Raw genomic sequence first — 21,646 nt, 5'->3', positions numbered from 1 at the left:
GATCAGAAGTGGGTTTCAGCAGATTCTGACCAGTTCTGGAGAACCGGTAGTGAAAATTTTGAGTAGTTTGGAGAACCAGTAGTAAAAATTCTGACTGGCCCTGTCCCCATCTATTCTCTGCCTCCCGAGTCCCAGCTGATCGGGAGGAAATGGGGATTTTGCAGTAACCTTCCCCTGGAGTGGGGTGGGAATGGAGATTTTATGGTATCCTTCCCCTGCCACGCCCACCAAGCCATGCCACGCCCACCAAGCCATGCCCACAGAATCAGTAGTAAAAAAATTTGAAACCCACCACTGGGATGGATGGAAAGGACTTTATTTCCTTGGGTCTTAATTGTTTTTGTATTACCCTTCTCAGTTTTACATGAAATATGATTCTGTTCTACAGCCCAAATTAAATTCTCTGCTCTGATTAAGGAGTCATTTTATATTAATAGCTGGGGGAGGAAGAGTAATGAAATTAATTGGCCATTAGTTTAGGCTGTCAATAGCATTGCTGTGAGGGTTTTTTAACTGATACGGTAGTTTTGGGGTGGATCAATAAATCAGCTATTATGAATTATAATAATTACTCAATATGCTAGTTTTACCTCCATGCTTCCTTAAAATAATTTTAACTTCTATTTCTTCAGGGGCATCACCCGACATTAGGAAAACATCCAAAATTTACAAATTACGCCTTCGATGTGGAAGAATTTGTCCGTCTGGTTCTGTTGGCAGCTGATCATGTGTCACAACACTCCAAATGGCCATTTAGGAGAAAACATGATGAATTCTAGGTCAGATAATTGGCCTCCTTTGCAGAGTTTTTAAATACTAGAGTATTCAGAATGTCGGCTCTTTTGAAGTAGAATCATGAATTATGAACCTGTTTGAAGAGGGAGAAGTGAAAAAGGTTAAATGGGCAGGAGTCATATATAATGTCTCCCTCCAAGCATGTTATTTCTGTATTATTACTTTCTTACTGACAATCCCTGTCCTAATTTACTTGAGGAATTTGCATTATGCATGATCTATTTATTAAGGTGACCATGTTTGCACTATAATCTTCCTATTTATTTTAGGATTGTCAGCCTCATTGCTCCAGAGCAGTGAAGTGAAAGATAAGCACACTGGACCCTTTTCCCCCCTGCTTCTTTTTGTGACATGTAGCAAGACCTTGCAGCCGTGTTATCTCCTTCCTTCCTTCCTTCCTTCCTTCCTTCCTTCCTTCCTTCCTTCCTTCCTTCCTTCCTTCCTTCCTTCCTCAGGACTGACAGTGATCTGGAAATGAAAATCCAGCTGAGCTGCATCTAGTCAGTATTTTTTTTGTGTGTAATGGAAAAGCCAAGAAATCAGGTTGATAATGCAGCTTAGGTGTGACTTGCTTAAATGTTACACTTTTTTTAAAGGAGCAAATCACAGCTGAGGGAGGGGGATTTTGGCATGAAATTCACAGAGGGCCCCAGTCCTAATCAGCAGTGCAATCCCAATCTGGCACTCTGACTTCATTTTTAATTACAAGAGAAGTGTCTCTCTGAAATATGCTTATCCATGTTTTTGTTTCTATTGCTATATGCATTTCACATTATACTGTCATTATACATGTAATCCTTGGTTAATGGCCATTTATTCAGCAACCATTCAAAGTTATGACAGGGCTGAATGAGGAGACTTGTGCCTGGTCCTCAAAGTTGTGGCCATCGTAGTGTCCCCATAGTCTTGTGATCCTGATTCAGGCACTTGGAAACTGGCTTGCAATTACAATGGTTGCAGCATCCTGTGGTCACATGGCCATTATTTGCAACTCCCGCTGCTAGCTTCGAACAAGCAAAGGCAATGGGGAAGCCAGCAGGAGGTCGCAAATAGCGATCACATGACATAATGGAAGGTTCTTCTAATGGCAACTAGAGCTGCTGGAACTGTTGTCATAGGTCAGTGTAGTCATTGTCACTTCATGACAAAGTTATTGGTCCCAATTGCCATTGTTAACTGAGGACTACCTGCACATTTAGTTTTACTCATTAATCATTCCTCTTGTTTGCTTCCTTATGGGTGTACATGCTCCATTACACATGGGATAGCAGCTGTATGGATGAAATATTTTAATTTGTTACTGTAAAAGTTTTCTCCATGAGATTATGAGCCGTGGTGACGCAGTGGTTAGAATGAAGTACTGCAGGCTACTTCTACTGATCACCAGCTGCCAGCAGTTTGGCACATCGAATCTCACCAGGCTCAAGGTTAACTCAGCCTTCCATCCTTCCGAGGTGGGTAAAATGAGGACCCAGATTGTTGGGGGCAATTATGTTGACTCTGTAAACTGCTTAGAGAGGACCATAAAAGCATTATGAAGCGGTATATAAGTCTAAGTGCTATTGCTATTGTTATTTTACTGTGTTTATCTTAGCAATTTATTCATCTTAAATATTACTTTGTATATTTTTCTTACTTGGACAAAATTTTCACTCTTTTTAATCTTGATTTAGCTTGATAACCATGCTACAATCATTCTAACTTTGTCTAACCCTCAACATTATGTACGTCCTATTTAAACTTTTGTTACCATTGTTTTAAACAACTGCCCAAATGGTTCAGTGGGGTTTTTTTGGGGTGGGAGGGGAGAGGGAGAATGTATACAATTGTATACAATTGAATAGTATTTCCTAAATAATTTTCCATGAATGCACATCAGGGCTGTCAAACTCACAGGCCGGATGCATCACGCGCTGGCCACGCCCACACCCGGTTTAGCGAAAGGGGGAAAAGTCTCAACACATCACATGTCACCACCGTGACGCTGCGAGTTTGACACTCCTGAATGTACATCATTGGCTATTTTTCATTTAATTGCGATGCACCTTCCAAAAGTCCAAATGGGACTAGGATAGGATAGTTTCTTGTTACTAAATTTCTTCTTATTTCATATGAAAATAACCACAATACTAAAGTTGACTAGAATTAATTTTATCCCTTGCCATTGAGAGTATAGGACAAAAAAAAAGCATAAGAATGATATTGATTCTAATTTGCACTGTGTGTAGCTGGAATGCTTGCAACCTTCATTTAGGGTGTTCCGCCCTTGGCAAAAAGGACTCCTCCTTATTTGTATGCAAAAGTAGACAAGCATAAATATTTGGATGATACATAATGATTGATATTATTGACCCCTTTTCAAATAATCAAAAGCAATTGTTTAGAGAGTGGCCCTATTGGCTGTTGTGTTTATAGGAGCGGATAAAAAAGAGCAGCCTATGGACTCTTATAAGGAGATTCACCGCAAAAGGGAACTGAAGACTTTTGAAACGGGCTGGATTATGAAGATTTGCCTTTCCTTCTTAGACTGAGGAAATTGGTTGGGAAAAAAAAACTTGAAAATTGTACACAGACCACATCTTAAAAAGGGGGGAAAAAATACATGTCAACCAGTATCGAAGTGTTTTCCTTTGGAAAAAAAAAAATCAAAGGGAAATTTACTTTGTAAAATATAGGCATTTATTTGTGAATGGACATTTATACATCATGTCAGATCACTGTAAATATTTATTATCAGATGTGCCAGGGTTTAAAAATGTATGTTCTGCAACCATTTTTCCTCTGGAGCAAACATTTATTCCTTAATTATTGGAAAAGCATTAGGATCCTTAATGCATTCTCATCTGTCATCAGATTAAAGCTTTGGAGTCTGTCTTGGAAAGATACACTGACTTTGAATGGTCATCTTAATAACTAAGTGGGCAGCACACGGTCAAGAGCCCCGTTTGCTGTCCAGCACTGACGGTTAATTATCTGCTAAGAAATAGAATCAAAGAAAGCAAAGTGAGCTGGAACCTATTACTGTCCCAAAATAGTGAAGAGAAATGGAAGACTGTACTGATGAGTTTGGAGATTAGTTCATCATTCCTAGTGTGAGGAAAGGCTTGGCGAAAACTAATATTCATATTATAGTAATTAGAATAACTTTTGTTAGACTTAGAATAACTTTACTGTCACACTAATCGACATGCATTAAAATGAAATTTCTTTGCATGCAGCTCTGAAAGGGATACCGCCTCCAATATACACTACAGCAGGGGTGTCCAAACTTGGCGACTTTAAGACTTGTGGACTTCAACTCCCAGCTTTGCTGGCTGAGGAATTCTGGGAGTTGAAGTCCACAAGTCTTAAAGTTGCCAAGTTTGGACACCCCTGCACTACGTAAACATGACAAAAACTTGCTTCTTTCATGAACATCAAGTGGGAATGTAATATTTTGTCCATGGGTAGTTTCATGACAAACGTCAAAATCTGGATGTAGCATTTGGTGATACATGTATATATATGGATCTGAATGAAACCTGTACTGAAATGGGAACTGGATAGGCACTGGAAGAATAACTTAGATATTTGGGCAAGTTGGAGGCTTTCTCCGTCCACTCTCTGTTTAGCGAAAGACTTTCATTTTAACAATCAGGTTGTTAAGTGAAATGATTGCTGAGTGAACACCTGATAGAGAAAGAGAGAGGCCTACTGTGAAGATCACATTAAAATAAAGTTCTCTCTTACAGCTAAAGTACACCAGTGTTACTCTTTCCAGTGTGCATTGTTGTTAGGTGCACAAAATTTAGTCATAAATATGGACACTGATTGGAAAATGAATTATTGCCATCCTATTTGCAAATGGTCACTAACCAGGCTAGTTGCTAAACGAAGAGTGGGTGCAGTGACATGGCTATATAATGCCAGGCTTAGGACTCGCGTTAGATTCGTTGGAAATACTCCCCACAAAAGCTTATAGGGCTGTTTCATAAATTGTCTAGTAATTGCATATCTCTCTGTCATAATTCCAAAACTACATTTCTACAGTGTAATAGTAGGTGATGAATGCATGTTGATAATAATGTGATACAATAATGTAAAGTATTGCCTGAAAATATTTTGGGAGGCTATAATCAATACATAGAGAACAGTGACCTACACATTGTTTTTTTATATTATCACTCTGTTATGAAATGTTGCTCCATGCACTCCAGTTACTTATGTGCAGGTATTTCAAAATGTATGAAGCCATTCACTTGAAAAGAACAAGGATTTTTGAGGACTGGAACAGTTCATTTTATCTTTGAATACAGATTGAGAAGAATTGTGTTTAATTTTAAAGGCGAGTAAACTATTTCTTATTCATTTGAAAAGCTTTGTCCTATGCCACCAGTTTCTGAATTGGTTTTTGTTTTATTCCTGAACAGCCTTTTGCTATTGACTTTTTAAATAAAACCCTAGCTTTTGATCTTTGAGCATTTTTTATTTTTTGATAAAGCAATTTCTTTGGGGGGAAAAAAAGGTTTCAGTGTGAGATTTTGCTTTCTCTACATGCTCATCCATCCATTAGGGAGAGTGACTTTAAAAAGTTGTAAGGAGGTGTACTATTCGCAGTCCAATGTGTTTCATGCAATAGAGTGTATGCACTATGCAGTTATTTTATATATATTTTATGGTGTGTAATCTATTTGCAGGCTCCTTTATCATTTTTTTCAATATTTAATAGCCACTAGATGGTGCCAAAATACTGTCAGGTTAAGAATGATAATTCAAATGCTCTGGAGAATGAAATTTAGGATCTACAAGTATAGTTTAGAAACTCCAATATTCACTTATAATTAGATGTGAGCACACTAACAGAGTCATTTAATTATTATGGGTTGGGTCTAGGCTTAATTATATCTAGATTGAATTCAATGAAATCAACCGAGCTTAAGTTAATCACGACAAATTGATTTCCATTTATTTCAATGGATCTACTCGAAAGGGTAGATCCAACATGCAAAAGTTTTATAATCCCCTCTTTTTATCAACTAGGTCCTCCAGGTGGCGTACAAACATAATTCCACAGCACTATAAAAATGTCAACAATAAAACGTACAAACAAGCAGTTTAATGTATTTTAGCTGCAGATTAAAATGTTTGTTTTAATTGGAACCGTCCCTGTAAGCAGATGTTCGGTGATGATAGTTTGTTACATTTAACCTCTGCACATCTTGATGCAGCGAGCAGGCTTTTTTCCAAACAATACATTATTTGCCTTCTGGGCAAATGTTAACCTTGACTAAAGAGACTCGGCATTTCAGATGTGTCTTTTCTGTGATAAGCGCATCTGGATCTTCATAAACTATAGAAAATGGTGGGTTTTGCTTTTCCACATATAGATTGAGCTGTCAGATTAAAGCTTTTTCTAAGTCTTGGGGAAAACTGACTTCTGAGGCGTTCCGATGGGTAAAAAGTCTAGTCATCTATGACATATCAGTGACAACTATATTTGACTTTAGTGATGTCTCCCAAAACCATATTGTTATGCTATAACTCTGTCATTAATTCTTCATTTCTGAGGTATCCTTTCCCATATTTGTGATAGCCATGTGACATTGTGAAGCTCTTCAGTTCTGCCACACGTACATAGATTTCTCCATTAAAAGCAGGAGAAGATATAGGGAAAAAATTTGGGCTAAAAAAAAAAATCTAATTTCATCCAATCAAGACATCCCACAATAGTATTTAGCTAGTAGATATAAATAGAATTTGAGATAATGTGATGTACCTCTCTTTTGTATGAAATGACCGAAGCACGATTAAAACATTAATGAGGATCCTCCTAATTAAATAAATTAGGCTCAGTTTTTCAAATTAAGCTTGATGATAACAAAGAGTCTGGTTCCTTAGAAATACCGATACTCAAAATTTCCCCAATCCTCTAATGTCTGCAGATTCCTCAAATTAAATCCTTACTCAATTAGTATATATCATTATGGATATCATGTATGCTGCTGATCAGGTGACAACTTGCTAGTTGTTTGTTAAACATTTTTAATCCGGTTACCAAATTAATATATTTCCTGCTTATGTAATATGCAAACAATTAACCAGATTATCCTGGTTTATATAATTAAGCCAAAGGACACCCTCCCTTTCAAATTTAGCACATTATTGCTGCTGCTAGTTTGGTACTTGACATGGTTAAATATGTCATACAAGTCAACAGTTATCTATGCTGCTGATCTTATCCTATGTCCAAGGTAAGCATAGGAAAAAGAAATAGAGCCACTCTGATCTAGTCATTAAATCCTCAGGCTAGAAAGCAGGAGTCCAAAATCTGTAATCCTGTCACTCTCTCTCAGCCAAACCTACCTCACAGGGTTGCCGTTTTGGGGAAAATAAAAGGCAGGTGTGTTGAATATGTTCACCATCTTGAGTTATATAAATGAATAACAGACCAATCCCCAGAAAAATTGACAAGGCATGCTACTGCATTTAAACCAGAAGTGGTTTTCAGTCAGTTCGCGCGAACTGTTGGCAGAAATTTGGCCAAGGTCGCCAAACTGGTAGAGATGGTCGGCTGGCCACATCCCAAACCAGTCCCCTGGTTGCTGCTCGCTCGCCTCGCCTGCCATGTTTGTCACTGCCATGTTCTTTGTGCATGTGCATCCCATTGCCTTGTAAGTCCAATGGGATGCGCATGTGTGAAGAACATGGCGACGGCAGCAGCTTTTTCTGCGACCTCCGGTACTTTTTGGCGGCCTGCGGCCAACCACCTCAGCCACAAAATGGCTCTCAGGGAGGGTTCTTTGTTAGCTACTTTCCAGCAGCGGCAGCTGGTTGGGGGCCGCCAAAAACTCTGGTCAGCTTGCCTTCTGGACTCTGGACCAGCCGTCGCGGAAGGTAAGCAGCCTGAACAAAGAGGCGATGGTGGGGGAGGAAGCAGGGCTAGGTCTGGGGCCACTAAAGGAGGGGAAACGGGGGCGACTGGCGAAGGGAGGGCGGAGGTAGATAGGTGGAAATACCAAAAATTTTCCAACTTTTTCCTGCGGGTATGGCTAGGTGGGGAGGGGTCATGTGACTGAGTGCTGTGAGTGACATCAGTTGGACATGCCCACTCAGTCATATGCCCCCTCCCACCGAACCGGTAGCGAAATTTTTTGAAACCCACCACTAATATAAACAGACAGAAAACCCATACACTGATGATATTTCCTAGGTGAGTATTGAAATGCCTGTAAGCAAGCAGTCAACCTCAAAACATAAAATTTCTTTTCCACAGACACAAAAATATTTAAGAGTCTATGTGGCAGATTTACTTGTTTACATTTGCAAACATTAAGATGGCTTAGCACGCCGGCCAAAGCATATTCAGTGTGAATATCAGATCCCTATAGCTGTCTATGTTTTGGATCCATCCGAAAGATTAAATTAATTATAATTTTAAGACATATTACCAAGTTTCTCATATATCCCCGTGCACTAGGATAAAAATGTGCCAATTCATATAGCTTATAGACATCATGCACATGCAATGCAGATTCTAGTGTATTGATAAACAGTGCATGTAACTGTCTTAAATACTTTAACCTTCCGTATCCTAAGCTAGTTAGTAACCCCAGGACCTAAAGGATCAGAATTTGCAATGCTAATGGAAGCCATTTACAAAGCAGAATGTTTTGAAGAGGGCAGTTTGAATAAATTTGCCTTCTGTTTTACTAATGGGTGAATAGGAAAGTAGAAAATCATTAGCAATGAAATTGTTTTGAATAGATACCCACTCCTCAATCACAGTTCATTTATAATGCAGTTTTTCTGTGCAGGATGAAACCCTCCTAGCACAAAGAGAATATTTCCACTGAAAAAGTCAAATGAAAGTCAACAAATGATAAGAAGAAATATAGCCTGTAAGCAATGAAACAAAATGCCACTAATTTCCAGAACTTGGAATTAAAGCAGATGCAATATAAAAGGACTTTCAGAGAAGTCTTCAGCTGCAGCCCAGTACAAGCTAACCTCTAACGTGTTTTGAAAGGCAAAGGAATTTAGATTTGCTTCCTTACCATTCCTTCTTAATTCTTGCTTTCCGATGTCTGTATGCTCCACTGTCCACATTTAAAAAGAAAAAAAGGTTTTCTCCAGCCTTCCCCCACCCCCCGGCCCCGAGGCTCTCCAGAGGATAGAAATAGCCTGTTTCCTGACTTCTGGTGGGCCTGGAAGGCCCGAAAATCAGCTGGCCAGTGCACTCATGCACTCTGAAGCTGAGTTAGGGCAACGCTTGCGTGCCCACAGATATGGCTCCGCGTGCCACCTGTGGCACACGTGTCTTAGGTTCGCCATCACGGGACTAGGAGATCTCCAAGGTGTCTTCCAACTTTGTTATTATGTGATTTTAACATTGCACTGTTAAAATTGGTGTGACCATTGGAGACACTTTTCCTGGAGCTTGTACACCCAATGTAGAAGGACTGAGTTCATAATTTCATATAGAAATATGAATGGGGACAATTCCACATATTTTAGTCGACCATTAGTTTTATGCGTTGTAATAATTCTCAGTTTTTAAAACACTGTCCCAAAAGAAACTTTTATCCCTGTGTGGTTTTGAGAGGAGGGAGCTTTGTTCCCAGGCACTTACGAATAGTCTGGTAAAAATCTATACAAGGAATAGGTGGCCTTTTAAAAACTAACTGTAGATTTGGGATTTTAAATACCTCTAATAATCTCTGTCACGAAATACTGCCCAAATGGCGGCAGAAGAAGATATGGCCAACTGAAAACATTAAGTGTTGGATGTTCTGTGCTGGGAGACATTTGTGAGGCACCTCCAAAGCAGAGGAGCACATAAAGACAATTTATTGTCTCTTGGTGCTTTAAAGCAGGGATCTCCAACCTTTAAGACTTTAAGACTTGTGGACTTCAACTCCCAGAATTCCTGAGCCAGCAAAGCTGGCTGAGGAACTCTGGGAGTTGAAGTCCACAAGTCTTAAAGTTGCCAAGGTTGGAGACCCCTGCTTTAAAGAGAGCAATTAGTAGTGAACGGCATTTAAGAAAGATGCTTTTACCTGGTTAAAAGAAAACCCAATCACCACGCATACACCACTGGGTGAATCCCATGTAGCATGTGATTAAATCTTCACATGACAACTCAACCTTTCATAGAAGTTTAGAACTGCAGGATGACGCTGGACTTAAGACCAGCAATAAGACTGGCATGGAAGTAGATTTAATACAATTACTTCAGCCTTTCCTAGCTGCAGAGTTGATCCGTGGTCAGTTAGCATCGTTCTTATAGTACTCCTGTAGCAGATGGGCTCACGATGGAATTCCCCTGTTTCCATGTCTCTAAGTTCTGCAAATCGTAACAGAATAACAGTTGGAAGGGACCTTGGAGATCTTGTAGTCCAACCCTGTGCTCAAGCAGGAGACCCTATCCTATACCATTTCGGACCAACGGTTGTCTTCTTCTTAAAAACCTCCACTGATGGAGCATCCACAACTTCAGAAGGCCAGTTGTTCCATTGATTAATTGTTCTCACTGTCAGGAAATTTATCCTTAGTTCTGGATTGGTTCTCTCCTTGGTTAGTTTCCATCCATTGCTTCTTGTCCTGCCTTCAGGTGCTTTGGAAAATAGGTTGACCCCCTCCCCCCTCTTCTTTCTTATAACCCCTTAGATATTGGGAGACTATTCTCATGACACCCTTTGTCCTTTTTATACCCATACCAGATATATCCAATTACCAGACATATCCAATATCCAATTCCTGCAATCATTCTTCATATGTTTTAGCGTCCAGTCACATGGCTTCCCACAAAACTATTTTACTGATATATTGACCATTATTTGTGTTGCAAATGTTGTACCTTGATAAACGTATCTTTTTTTTTAATGTACACCGAGAGCATATGCACCAAGACAAATTCCTTGTGTGTCCAATCACACTTGGCCAATAAAAAAAATAATTCTATTCTATTCTATTCTATTATCCAGTGTGGCCCTTTTTCGTTACTTGTTGCTTTTGATGTACATTTGGTTTGCATGTACATTGAGAGCTTCTGCAATGGAGATAAATTTCTTGTGTGTCTAATCACACTTGGACAAATAAAGCATTCAATTCAATTCAATTCAACTCAGTTCAATTCAATTCAATTGTCTTGAAGAATGAAGAATTATACTCCAATAATTGTCATAAGGAAATGTATCTTATGCCAGGGTAATGTATATGTGCGTGTATGTGTTACATTCCTCGCTACTGATACTTAACTGTTCATGATAAGTCCACTGGCTGTTCAGCCTAACTTGAGATTCCAACCAGTTTAATCATAGCCATTCCTTCTTTAAACACAAAACAAATCATAGTTAAGCTCCAAATGCTGCAGGTTACAAAGCAGAAAGGGTCACTTACTAGTAAAAAAAGGCAGTTGTGTCATCCTTGGATGGCCACAGCTTAAATTGTTTGTCTTTCCATGGAATAGGTTAAATAGATTAGCTGACAATCAGATCAAGTGCTAACCTTTCCATTTCTGTCCTCAGACAAGTTTATCGTGATGGGGATGAGAATGGCTGCACATGCAGGATTTTCTTCTTCTACTTTACGAAATAATATGATGCCAGGCAATGTAATAATTCCGTCAATTATTATATTCCTTCTGACTGTGTTCTCTGGCGCAAAGCACTCTGTTGCTGAAGGGTGCCAGCACTTTCTGACAGAAGGAAATAAGGGACATCTTATAACTTTATTTTGTAAAATGATCTACTGCTTTGTTTCTCCATGCTAAACCAGGTCTCAGTGAATCACAATAAGAAAATGTACTATTAATAGTGCTCACTTAATGACCTTGGTGGGAAGGTAACAGCGTTCCGTGCGCCTTTGGCGTTGAGTCATGCCGGCCACATGACCACGGAGATGTCTTCGGACAGCGCTGGCTCTTCGGCTTTGAAACGGAGATGAGCACCGCCCCCTAGAGTCGGCAACGACTAGCACGTATGTGCGAGGGGAACCTTTACCTTTACCTTTAATGACCACAATTAGGATTGGCAACTCTGTTGTTAAGCAAACCTCACATGACCATGCCGGACTTACAGCTTTGCATTCACCAAAGTGAATCACCTGTGGGTATTAAGATGTCACATGATCATGACTCACAATTTTACTGCAAGCCATTGACTTTGCTTATTGGAAGCCAGCTGTGAAGTGTGCAATGATTGATCAAGACTGTGGGATGCTTCGATATTCGCAAGTCTGAGAACCCGGTTGTAAAATTACTTTTTCAGAAGCATAACTTTGAACAGACTTTAAACAGGGCAGTCATTAAGGAAATGGTATAGTTTCCTGCCTGAGCAAGAGTTGGATTAGAACAGGGGTCTCCAACCTTGGTTACTTTAAGACTTGTGGACTTCAACTCCCAGAATTCATCAGCCAGCTTTGCTGGCTGAGGAACTCTGGGAGTTGAAGTCCACAAGTCTTAAAGTGACTAAGGTTGGAGACCCCTGGGCCAGAAGATCTCTAAGGTCCCTTCCAATTCTGTATCAATACAAGAAAATATCTCTAGCTCAGGGTTGAAATGAGTCATTAGCACGGATAATGTTACCTAGTTTGGGTCATGAAATGTCTGCAAGAAAGTAAACAAATTCAGAGAGCACCAAAGACTCATCTGTTGTCATTTATTCTATTCTGTATATACAGGATAACATTCTAACCTATCAGACTTAATACTTTGGTCAGCCAAATCTAAGTTACTAAACCTTTACTTCCTCAATCAGCAGATTCCATCTCTTATTATTGCGCCCATAAAGCAAACAAACAGGTTTGGCTACTGACTTGTTTGTATAGGCATCTATGTAGGTGGTTGGATGATGCTCAGGACTGAAGGCTTGTGCCCAGAGCTGATATTCCACTAGGGCTGTTTGTCAGGGTTCATTATCATAAACCCAATCCAATGATTCTGGACCTGATTAACAGGCACGCTTTAGATTATAGAGGAGAAGAAAAAGAAACATGCTGGCTCTGACAGTCGTAATTAAAGGCCATTCTGATTATAACTGCAGTGGGGATTTCCACACTAAGCTAGGCAGCTGGAGGCAAGAGAAGGAATGATTACTGATTCAAGCAAGGCTACTATCGTTTCCTATTCAAACTGTAGGTTCAAGTGAAAAGGTTGAGAAAGGCATTGCAAAAGGGGGGCGGGGAGGAAGCAGCAAACAGAAGTGCAATCAAATAGACATTGGGCATCTGTATCAGTTGACTTGGCTGCTCTATGCAGGTGTGAAACTTTCCAAGTTATGTTTTCACATTGTTCCATGAGCAGAACAGTGGTGGGTTGCTCTCAGTTTGCCCCGGTTCAGGAGAACTGGTAGCGGCAGGCAGCAGGAGACTTTGCCCACCCCACCCCCTGGATGTCTCTTCAAATGCACAGAAGTGTTGCACGCGCGCCCATGCGCACGTGCCCATAAGCAAATTAGTAGTGACAGGATTTGAACCCCACTACTGGAGCAGAAGGTAGGGCAGGTTGTCCTAATCAGGAGAACTGAGTGAAATGATTTTAATTAACCTGTTCCAATTCAATCTGGTTTAGTGGCAGTGGTTTCACCAGAGGCCTGGCAAGGAAGAATTGGATAGTGCAGAATACACTAAACATTATATTCCCATATAACTTTTGGAGGGGTTGGCCTTCAAATCAGTCTTGACTTCCGGTGAATTTCTGGACTCGGTTTCTGCAGTTATCTCAGCAAGATTTTAGGCAGGGATTTGACATTGCCTCCTTCCTAAGCCTGAGAGAAAACAAATGGCCATGGATCACCCAACAGGCTTCATGCCTAAGATAGAACTAGAATTCCCAGTCTCCCAATTTCTGGCCTGGTGCCATAACTACTATAAAATTGACTTATAAAAGTGATTAAGTAGAATTTTAAAAAACATTTATTTGTAGTCAATAAATGATTATATTCTGTTTTGACCAGTCTTTGATGTGAGACATCTATGTAGAGTAGGATTTTTTTCCCACCTTGACAGCAAAGTCTTGAGATGGTTTTGTTGCTGCTTGTTGTAAACAAATACTCCTTAATCTTCATGATTTCACCCTTGGCAGGAATAGGTAAAGCAGTCCCAGAATAAAATAACCCAGATTTGCCATTTTGTCCCTGTCAAAATCAAGTAAAACTCGGATCCATTGAAATGAGCTGTAATTTATTGTGTTTTAGCGCCTATGTGAGCTAGTTGGAGCAACTGCATGCAATAGAATGCACCAAGTCAAATTCCATGCGTGTCCAATCACACTTGGCCAATACAATTCTATTCTATTCTATTCTATTCTATTCTATTCTATTCTATTCTATTATTTCAACCCATATAATACATGCACTGATAATACAGACATAATTGGGAGGGTATGCATTGCAGCTGTCTATGAAGGCCTCTGCTTAGCATCATCTCTCGAGTTCCTGACTGGCAGAATGGATGCAAGAATTTTTTTTTAGAATAGAATAGAATAACAGAGTTGGAAGGGACCTTGGAGGTCTTCTAGTTCAACCCCCTGCTTAGGCAGGAAACTCTACACCACTTCAGACAAATGGTTACCTAATCTCTTCTTAAAAACTTCCAGTGTTGGAGCAGTCACAACTTCTGGAGGCAAGTCGTTCCATTGATTAATTGTTCTAACTGTCAGGAAATTTCTCCTTAGTTCTAGGTTGCTTCTCTCCTTGATTAGTTTCCATCCAATGCTTTTTGTCCTGCCTTCAGGTGCTTTGGAGACTAACCTGAATCCCTCTTCTTTGTGGCAGCCCCTGAGATATTGGAACACTGCTATCCTGTCACCCCAGTCTTTCTTTTCATCAAACTAGACATATCCAGTTCCATCAGCTGTTCTTTATATATTTTATCATCGAGTCCCCTAGTCATATTTGTTGCTCTTCTCTCCACTCTTTCTAGAGTCTCAACATCTTTTTTACATCGTGGCGACCAAAATTGGATGTAGTATTCCAAGTGTGGCCTTACCAAGGCATTATAAAGTTGTATTAACACTTCATGTGATCTTGCTTCTATCCCTGTTTATGCAGTCTAGAACTGTGTTGGCTTTTTTGCCAGCTGCAGCACACTGCTGGCTCATATTTAAGTGATTGTCCACTAGGACTCCAAGAGCCCTCCCACAGTCACCACTATTGAGCAAGGTACCACATATACTGTATCTGTGCATTTTGTTTTTCTTGCCTAAATGTAGAACCTTACTTTTTTCACCATTGACATTCATTTTGTTAGATAGCGCCTAATGCTCACGTCTGTCAAGATCCTTCTGTATCTTAAGCCTATCTTCCGGAGTGTTGGCTATTCCTGCTACTGTAGCTTGGTGGCGTCTGTAAATTTGATGAGTTCCCCATCTATCTCCTTGTCCAAATCATTGATGAATATGTTGAAGAGTGCTGGGCCTAAAACAGAGCCCTGGGGTACTCCACTGTATACCTCTCTACTTTTTCTAGTTGTATTCTTGATTATTCTTTAATTGGTGTTTAATATTATTTTCTCATATTGCCTTGGAATAAAGCCCTAAATGCTCCTATTACGTGATCATTGTTTCTGAATCCCAAAGTACCTGTGACCCAGCTTGGCTGGGCTTGGGACAGAGCAATAGATCTAGTTATCACCATCTATGTGGACTTTAGTCCCCAGAATTCTCAGCATTGACTATGCTGGTGGCATATTTTTGGGAGGTGAAGTCTTCACACCCTGTTGAGTATACTACAGAATATCAATGGGAAATGTGAATAGGCTAAATCTTGCATGTAAAATCCATTATCCACAAAAAACAAACAAACAAACACATGTACAAAATTATATTTTAACAATCGTTGGTATAAAATCCCTTTCTTTTAAGTGATAAAACAGGATCAACAAATATCAGATAATGAAAAAAAAACTTATATGCATAATAAAAACTATGGATAGTGATTAATACATGAAGAGAATACTGAAAAATATGTAGATTATATGTCATGCTAAAATATAAACCACATTTTGGATGTGGCATCATTTCATGTGTAGAGCGGTTGTTTCAAATGGTTTCCAAATAAAATTGAATGGCATATCAGATTTACTTTTTAAACATTAAGTTATTTTAGGTCTTTGAAACCTATCCCCACAGTTTAGTTAGCCATCTTCCATAGAGGGGATCAAAGATTCTTTTCAGATAAAAATAAGCATACAGAATCCTTGCCACTGTTACAAATTCACAATGCCAGCTTGGTATACTTTACAGAAATATATGGGTTGCTGAAGTTTAATAAACATATCTCAGGATGGAATGGAATTATGGCTTTCAAAACCTGTTCCATTCTATGATGAATCATTTTCCAATACTGTTGCATTTTGCAACTCTGCTACTGCATACGGAAGAAGGATCCAATCTATTCATTGGATTTCTGGCATTTTGCAAAAAAGGAGATATATTTCCATAATCCCTTTGCAGCTGTGAAAATATTGAAACTCTTTTAAGTGTGGAACTGCACAGGTTAAGGCATAAAAGTTCTTAATTGTATCCCATTAATAAAATCTTGTAATCTCAGTAAATTGTTGTCTCTTGTCTAAGCAACTGAATTCCTTCCTCATAGAGGTTCTAGATATCTGAACAGGCAAAGGAGAGCACAGACAATCGGATAAGGAGGACAAATTTTTTAACTTTTGATATCCATAACAAAAGTTACAGCAAAAAGAGCAAAAAAAAAAAAAGGACTCGGGCTATAAGTTATATATACAGCATCAGAAAGACTGTTTGTTTTTTTCAACAGCAGTATTTTTCCAACAAATCTTTATTTTCACAAATACATGCTAGTGATAATATATATATTTAATGGCAATACATTTTTCAAACTTCATAAAAACATGTGACAAATCACGTGATCTACAGACTACAGTGATCATAGATTTGAATGGCTGGATTGAAACCAATTGCTGGAATGGGGAAATGAATAAAGCAAATCTAGTCCGTAAAGACTAGACAAGGAAAAGAAAGAATCAGACAAATTTCAAGGTCACACAATACATGAAAAGTTTGACTGCTGTTGTGAAAACAACCCAAACCCTCAGTCCCCTACTCCAACAGGACATTCAAAAAAGCAACATTTCATTTTAAGGTAATGCCTGCATAACAGAGTTGGAAGGGGCTCTGGAGGTCTTCTAGTCCAACCTCCTGCCCATAGCAGGAGATCCTACACCATTCCACATAAATGGCTATCCAGTCTCCTCTTAAAAACCTTCAGTAATGAAGCACCCACAACTTCTGTAGATAAGCTGTTCTACTAATGAACTGTTCACACTGTCAGTAAAATGCGAACAATTCTCCTCAGTTTCTCCTCAGTTCTATTTATCTTTATTTATTTATTTATTTTGTCACAACAATATATGTAAGTATCATACAGAAAGGTTATATAGTATATAAACATATATATGAGTAAATATTAGGAGGTATAAGCATATATATATATATATATATATATATAGGAAGAAGAAAAGAAAAACAATAGGACAGGAATGGTAGGCATGTTTGTGCTAGTTTGTTCTAGGTTTGTTCTAGGTTTGTTCTAGGTTGTTTGTGCTAGTTCGTTCTAGGTTGGATCTCTCTTTAACAAGCTTCCACCCATAACTTCTTGTCTTGCCCTCAGGTGCTTTGGAGAATAGGTCAACCCATTCTTCGGTATGATAGCCTCTCAAATACTAGAAGACTGCCATCATATAATTCCTAATTTTTCTCTTTATGACTAAACATTCTCAGTTCCCTCAGTTGTTCCTCATATAGTTTAGCCTCCATACCCTTTAACATAGACATGTACTCCTCCTGCCTCCTGCCTCATCATAAATTAAATAATGAAGGAAGAAGAGACAATTTGGATTGTTCTCTTCCTCTTTTCACTCAAACATTTCATAAGTTACTTAAAGTTATGAAGTGCCTTGAAAATTGTTTATTTCTGTGCGTATCAACCCAAACACAACTATGCAGCCTTCTGAAATTTCTGCCTCTTATATTGAGGTGATGGAAGCATAGGAAATATAAATTTGGGTATCGAGATGAGTACCATATACATTTAATTAATAAATCAAATAATAAATAATCCATTATAATACCCCTGTCAGAGTTGTATGATAGTAATATCATCTCATTTTATGGAATCCTATGAGTTCTTTAATCCTTGGCTTCTGTTAGTCCATATGTGGTCCATATGTGTTATAACACACACACACACACACACACACACACACACACATATAATATAATGTGTTATAACACACACACACACACACACACACACACACACACACACACACACACACACACACACACACACACACACACATATATATATATATATATATATATATATATATATATATATATATATATATATATATGTCTTTGGTTATTGGGTTTTCTCCGTGTAAAATTGGAAGTGTCTTGGCGGCGTTTGTGAAGTCTCATTCGTCATCTTCAGGCTTCAACCGTGCTTCTGGGAGCAATGTGTGATCAGCTGTTTCTTCCTTTTAACTGCTAGTGGGGGTTGAACTGATTGGGTGGGAGCTTGGCTGTGCTCTGATTGGATGGTGGGTTTTGTGCTCTGATTGGCTGGGGTGTGTCCTGTGTTGGTGGGGGCTTGGTTGTGCTCAGTTTAGTCAGTGTTGCAGGGGATTTGAGCTGGTGAGCTGCATAGCTGTTGTTTGGCTTTGTGGTGGTGCTACATCTTCATAGTGGGTGTCAGTCTGCTGCATGTATGGATTGGAGGGGTTTGAAATGGCTAATGTTGCAGCTGCGACATTAGCCATTTCAAACCCCTCCAGTCCATACATGCAGCAGACTGACACCCACTATGAAGATGTAGCACGACCACAAAGCCAAACAACAGCTATTCAGCTCACCAGCTCAAATCCCCCTGCAACACTGACTAAACTGAGCACAACCAAGCCCCCACCAACACAGGACACACCCCCAGCCAATCAGAGCACAAAAAACCCACCATCCAATCAGAGCACAGCCAAGCTCCCACCCAATCAGTTCAACCCCCCACTAGCAGTTAAAAGGAAGAAACAGCTGCGATCACACATTGCTCCCAGAAGCACGAAGCTGAAGCCTGAAGATGACGAATGAGACTTCGTCGAAACGTCGCCAAGACACTTCCAATTTTACACGGGAGAAAACCCGAACAACCAAAGACCTATATACAAACACCCGTGAAAACAATTCTTGAATACAGCTCGCCTGTCTGGAACCCTTACCACATTTCAGACATCAATACAATTGAACGTGTCCAGAAATATTTTACAAGAAGAATTCTCCACTCCTCTGAATACAACAAAATACCTTATGCCACCAGACTTGAAATCCTGGGTTTAGAAAACTTAGAACTCCGCCGCCTTCGACATGACCTGAGTTTAACTCATAAAATCATCTATTACAATGTCCTTCCTGTTGAAGACTACTTCAGCTTCCATTGCAACAATACACGAGCACACAATAGATTTAAGCTTAATGTTAACTGCTCCAATCTTGATTGCAGAAAATATGACTTCAGTAACAAGAGTTGTTAATACTTGGAATGCACTACCTGACTCTGTGGTCTCTTCCCAAAATCCTCAAAGCTTCAACCAAAAACTGTCTACTATTGACTTCACCTCATTTCTAAGAGGTCTGTAAGGGGCGTGCAAAAGAGCAGAAGGATGCCTACTGTTCCTGTCCTATTGTTTCCTTTCATTATATCCAATAGCCGGTTTAGCTCACGCTGGTAAAAGCCTGTTATTAAGAACACAGTAGCCTGCAATTACTGCAGGTTCGAGCCCGGCCCAAGGTTGACTCAGCCTTCCATCCTTTATAAGGTAGGTAAAATGAGGACCCAGATTGTTGGGGGGCCAATAAATTGACTTTGTAAAAATATACAAATAGAATGAGACTATTGCCTTATACACTGTAAGCCGCCCTGAGTCTTCGGAGAAGGGCGGGGTATAAATGTAAACAAAACAAAAAAATTAATATAGTTATTACATACTTATGCTTATATATATGCTTATATATTGTATAGTTATTTCATGCTTATGCTTATATATACTGTGTGACAAAATAAATAAATAAAATAAATAAAAATAAAATATATAACCCATTATTTTTCAATGCCTGTCATTTCATGTCTTTTTACTCAATAAAGATTGAAGTAATTTGAAATGAAATATTTAGTCTTGATAATACATTTATTTTGATCTTTGTAATTCCTCCTAATCAAGAGAGGGTTGATACGTTTTATTTATTTCTGTTGCTGTTATTTTATTGCGTTTTAAATGTTAGGCACTTTGAAAACCTTTGGGCTGAAGGAGAGAAGATAAATTGTTTGAATAAATAATTAGGAAGTGGAAATAACAGTATTAATTATTAAGTGTCCATTTGGAGTGGCAACCACTTACGATTTTTAAAAATTAGCAGGAAAGCAGTTTGGGAGAATGTGGACAAGGGAAGCTAAAACTTTCTCTTAGCCATGGGCTCTTTACATTTGATTTCTATGTCTTGTTAGCAGCATGATATTAGCACTAATCCCGATGGAACCAAAAAGATACTGAAATAGCAATATCAATAGCACTTAGACTTATATACCGCTTCACAGTGCTTTACAGCCCTTTCTAAGCGGTTTACAGAGTCAGCCTATTGCCCCCGACAACCTGGGTCCTCATTTTATCCACCTTGGAAGGATGGAAGGCTTAGTCAACCTTGAACCGATCAGGATTGAACTGTGGGCACGTTAGCCTGCAATACACATTCTAACCACTGTGCCACCAGGGCTTTTACATGAAAACAATTATTTCAGCCAGATTTAGTAGGCCCACCCTGCAGTAGATGGAGCACTGTATGATAAGAGACCATTGCTATTTATGGAAGTTTACTTATAGAATGCCTGGTGCGAACCCAAGGCAGCCATTTCTGTTTCAAACTTGCTTCAATTTCATTTCCTGCAAACTGGAAAAGGTGGTAAAAGCAACACTCTGAATTTGGACAAAGGGCCACATGCATTATGATGAGTGGGCAAAATTAGTGTCAATACAGTCACATTAACCTAGAATGTCTGGGGCAGGGGTCTCCAATCTTGGTCCCTTTAAGACTTGTGGACTTCAACTCCCAGAGTTCCTCAGCCAGCAAAGCAGTCTTACAGTGTCATTCAATTTTAAATTGTAAATAGTAAATTCAATTAAGGGGCGTGCATAAGAGCACCAGCGTGCCTACCGTTCCTGTCCTAATGTTCCCTTTGGTTGTATTCATTTTGTGTGGTTATTTCATGCTTATACTTATATATATTGTTGTGTTTGACAAAATCAATCAATCAATCAATCAATATAGTGTTAGTCTCTCAGGACATACAGTAAGTATGCATCTACATTCTTATATGGTGGGATGGTATCTTACATGCAATAAATCAATAATTCCAGTCAAGGTTTTCAAATATTAGGAATGTAAAATTTTCTCTTTCAAGTCTTCTATCAAAACTAATATGCTCTACAGAAGAAAAGATGTAGAAATCTCCTGTTTTCTTAGCTGGTTTTTCCTAGCATCTCAGTGCAGATTCAACTTTGAAAAAAAAAGTATTCAACAAGCACTAATGTTATTTATAAAGTGTTTCTCACCCAGGCATGGTCTAACAACATTAAAAAATTAAAAACTAAACAATTAAAATTAGAGAAAAACTAAAAATCAATATACAACATGATGTATTTATAGCCACAATAAAAATAACGCACAATCATAAAATCCTAAGCCTACTTTATTAACGTTGCTAATAAGATTTACAGCACAATGGCCCTGCTATTATTCTCGGCATCTGCTTACAATCACTTCCACAAATCAGTTTGCTTTAATAAATAAAAT

At 39.0% G+C, this 21,646-nt stretch overlaps 1 protein-coding gene across 5 annotated transcripts in view; it reads left to right on the top strand.

The window, feature by feature from the left end:
• The window catches only part of EOGT (EGF domain specific O-linked N-acetylglucosamine transferase), a 95,500-nt gene that overhangs the window by 43,832 nt on the left and 30,022 nt on the right, over positions 1 to 21,646 (top strand). For 2 of the 5 annotated variants that reach the window (XR_009153199.1, XM_058166814.1), the window contains exon 17: positions 633 to 779. Coding sequence is in view for 4 of the 5 variants with exons in the window: in XM_058166814.1 (XP_058022797.1) it covers positions 633 to 779 (147 nt within the window). In the remaining variant the exon portion in view is untranslated. Of the gene's footprint in view, positions 1 to 632; positions 12,152 to 21,646 lie in introns of those variants that run through there. The other 3 variants (XM_058166815.1, XM_058166816.1, XM_058166817.1) reach the window with 2 other exon arrangements.

Source organism: Ahaetulla prasina, chromosome 2 (assembly GCF_028640845.1).
Source record: "Ahaetulla prasina isolate Xishuangbanna chromosome 2, ASM2864084v1, whole genome shotgun sequence".
NCBI lineage: Eukaryota > Metazoa > Chordata > Lepidosauria > Squamata > Colubridae > Ahaetulla > Ahaetulla prasina.
This window is presented reverse-complemented; position numbering and strand designations above follow the sequence as displayed.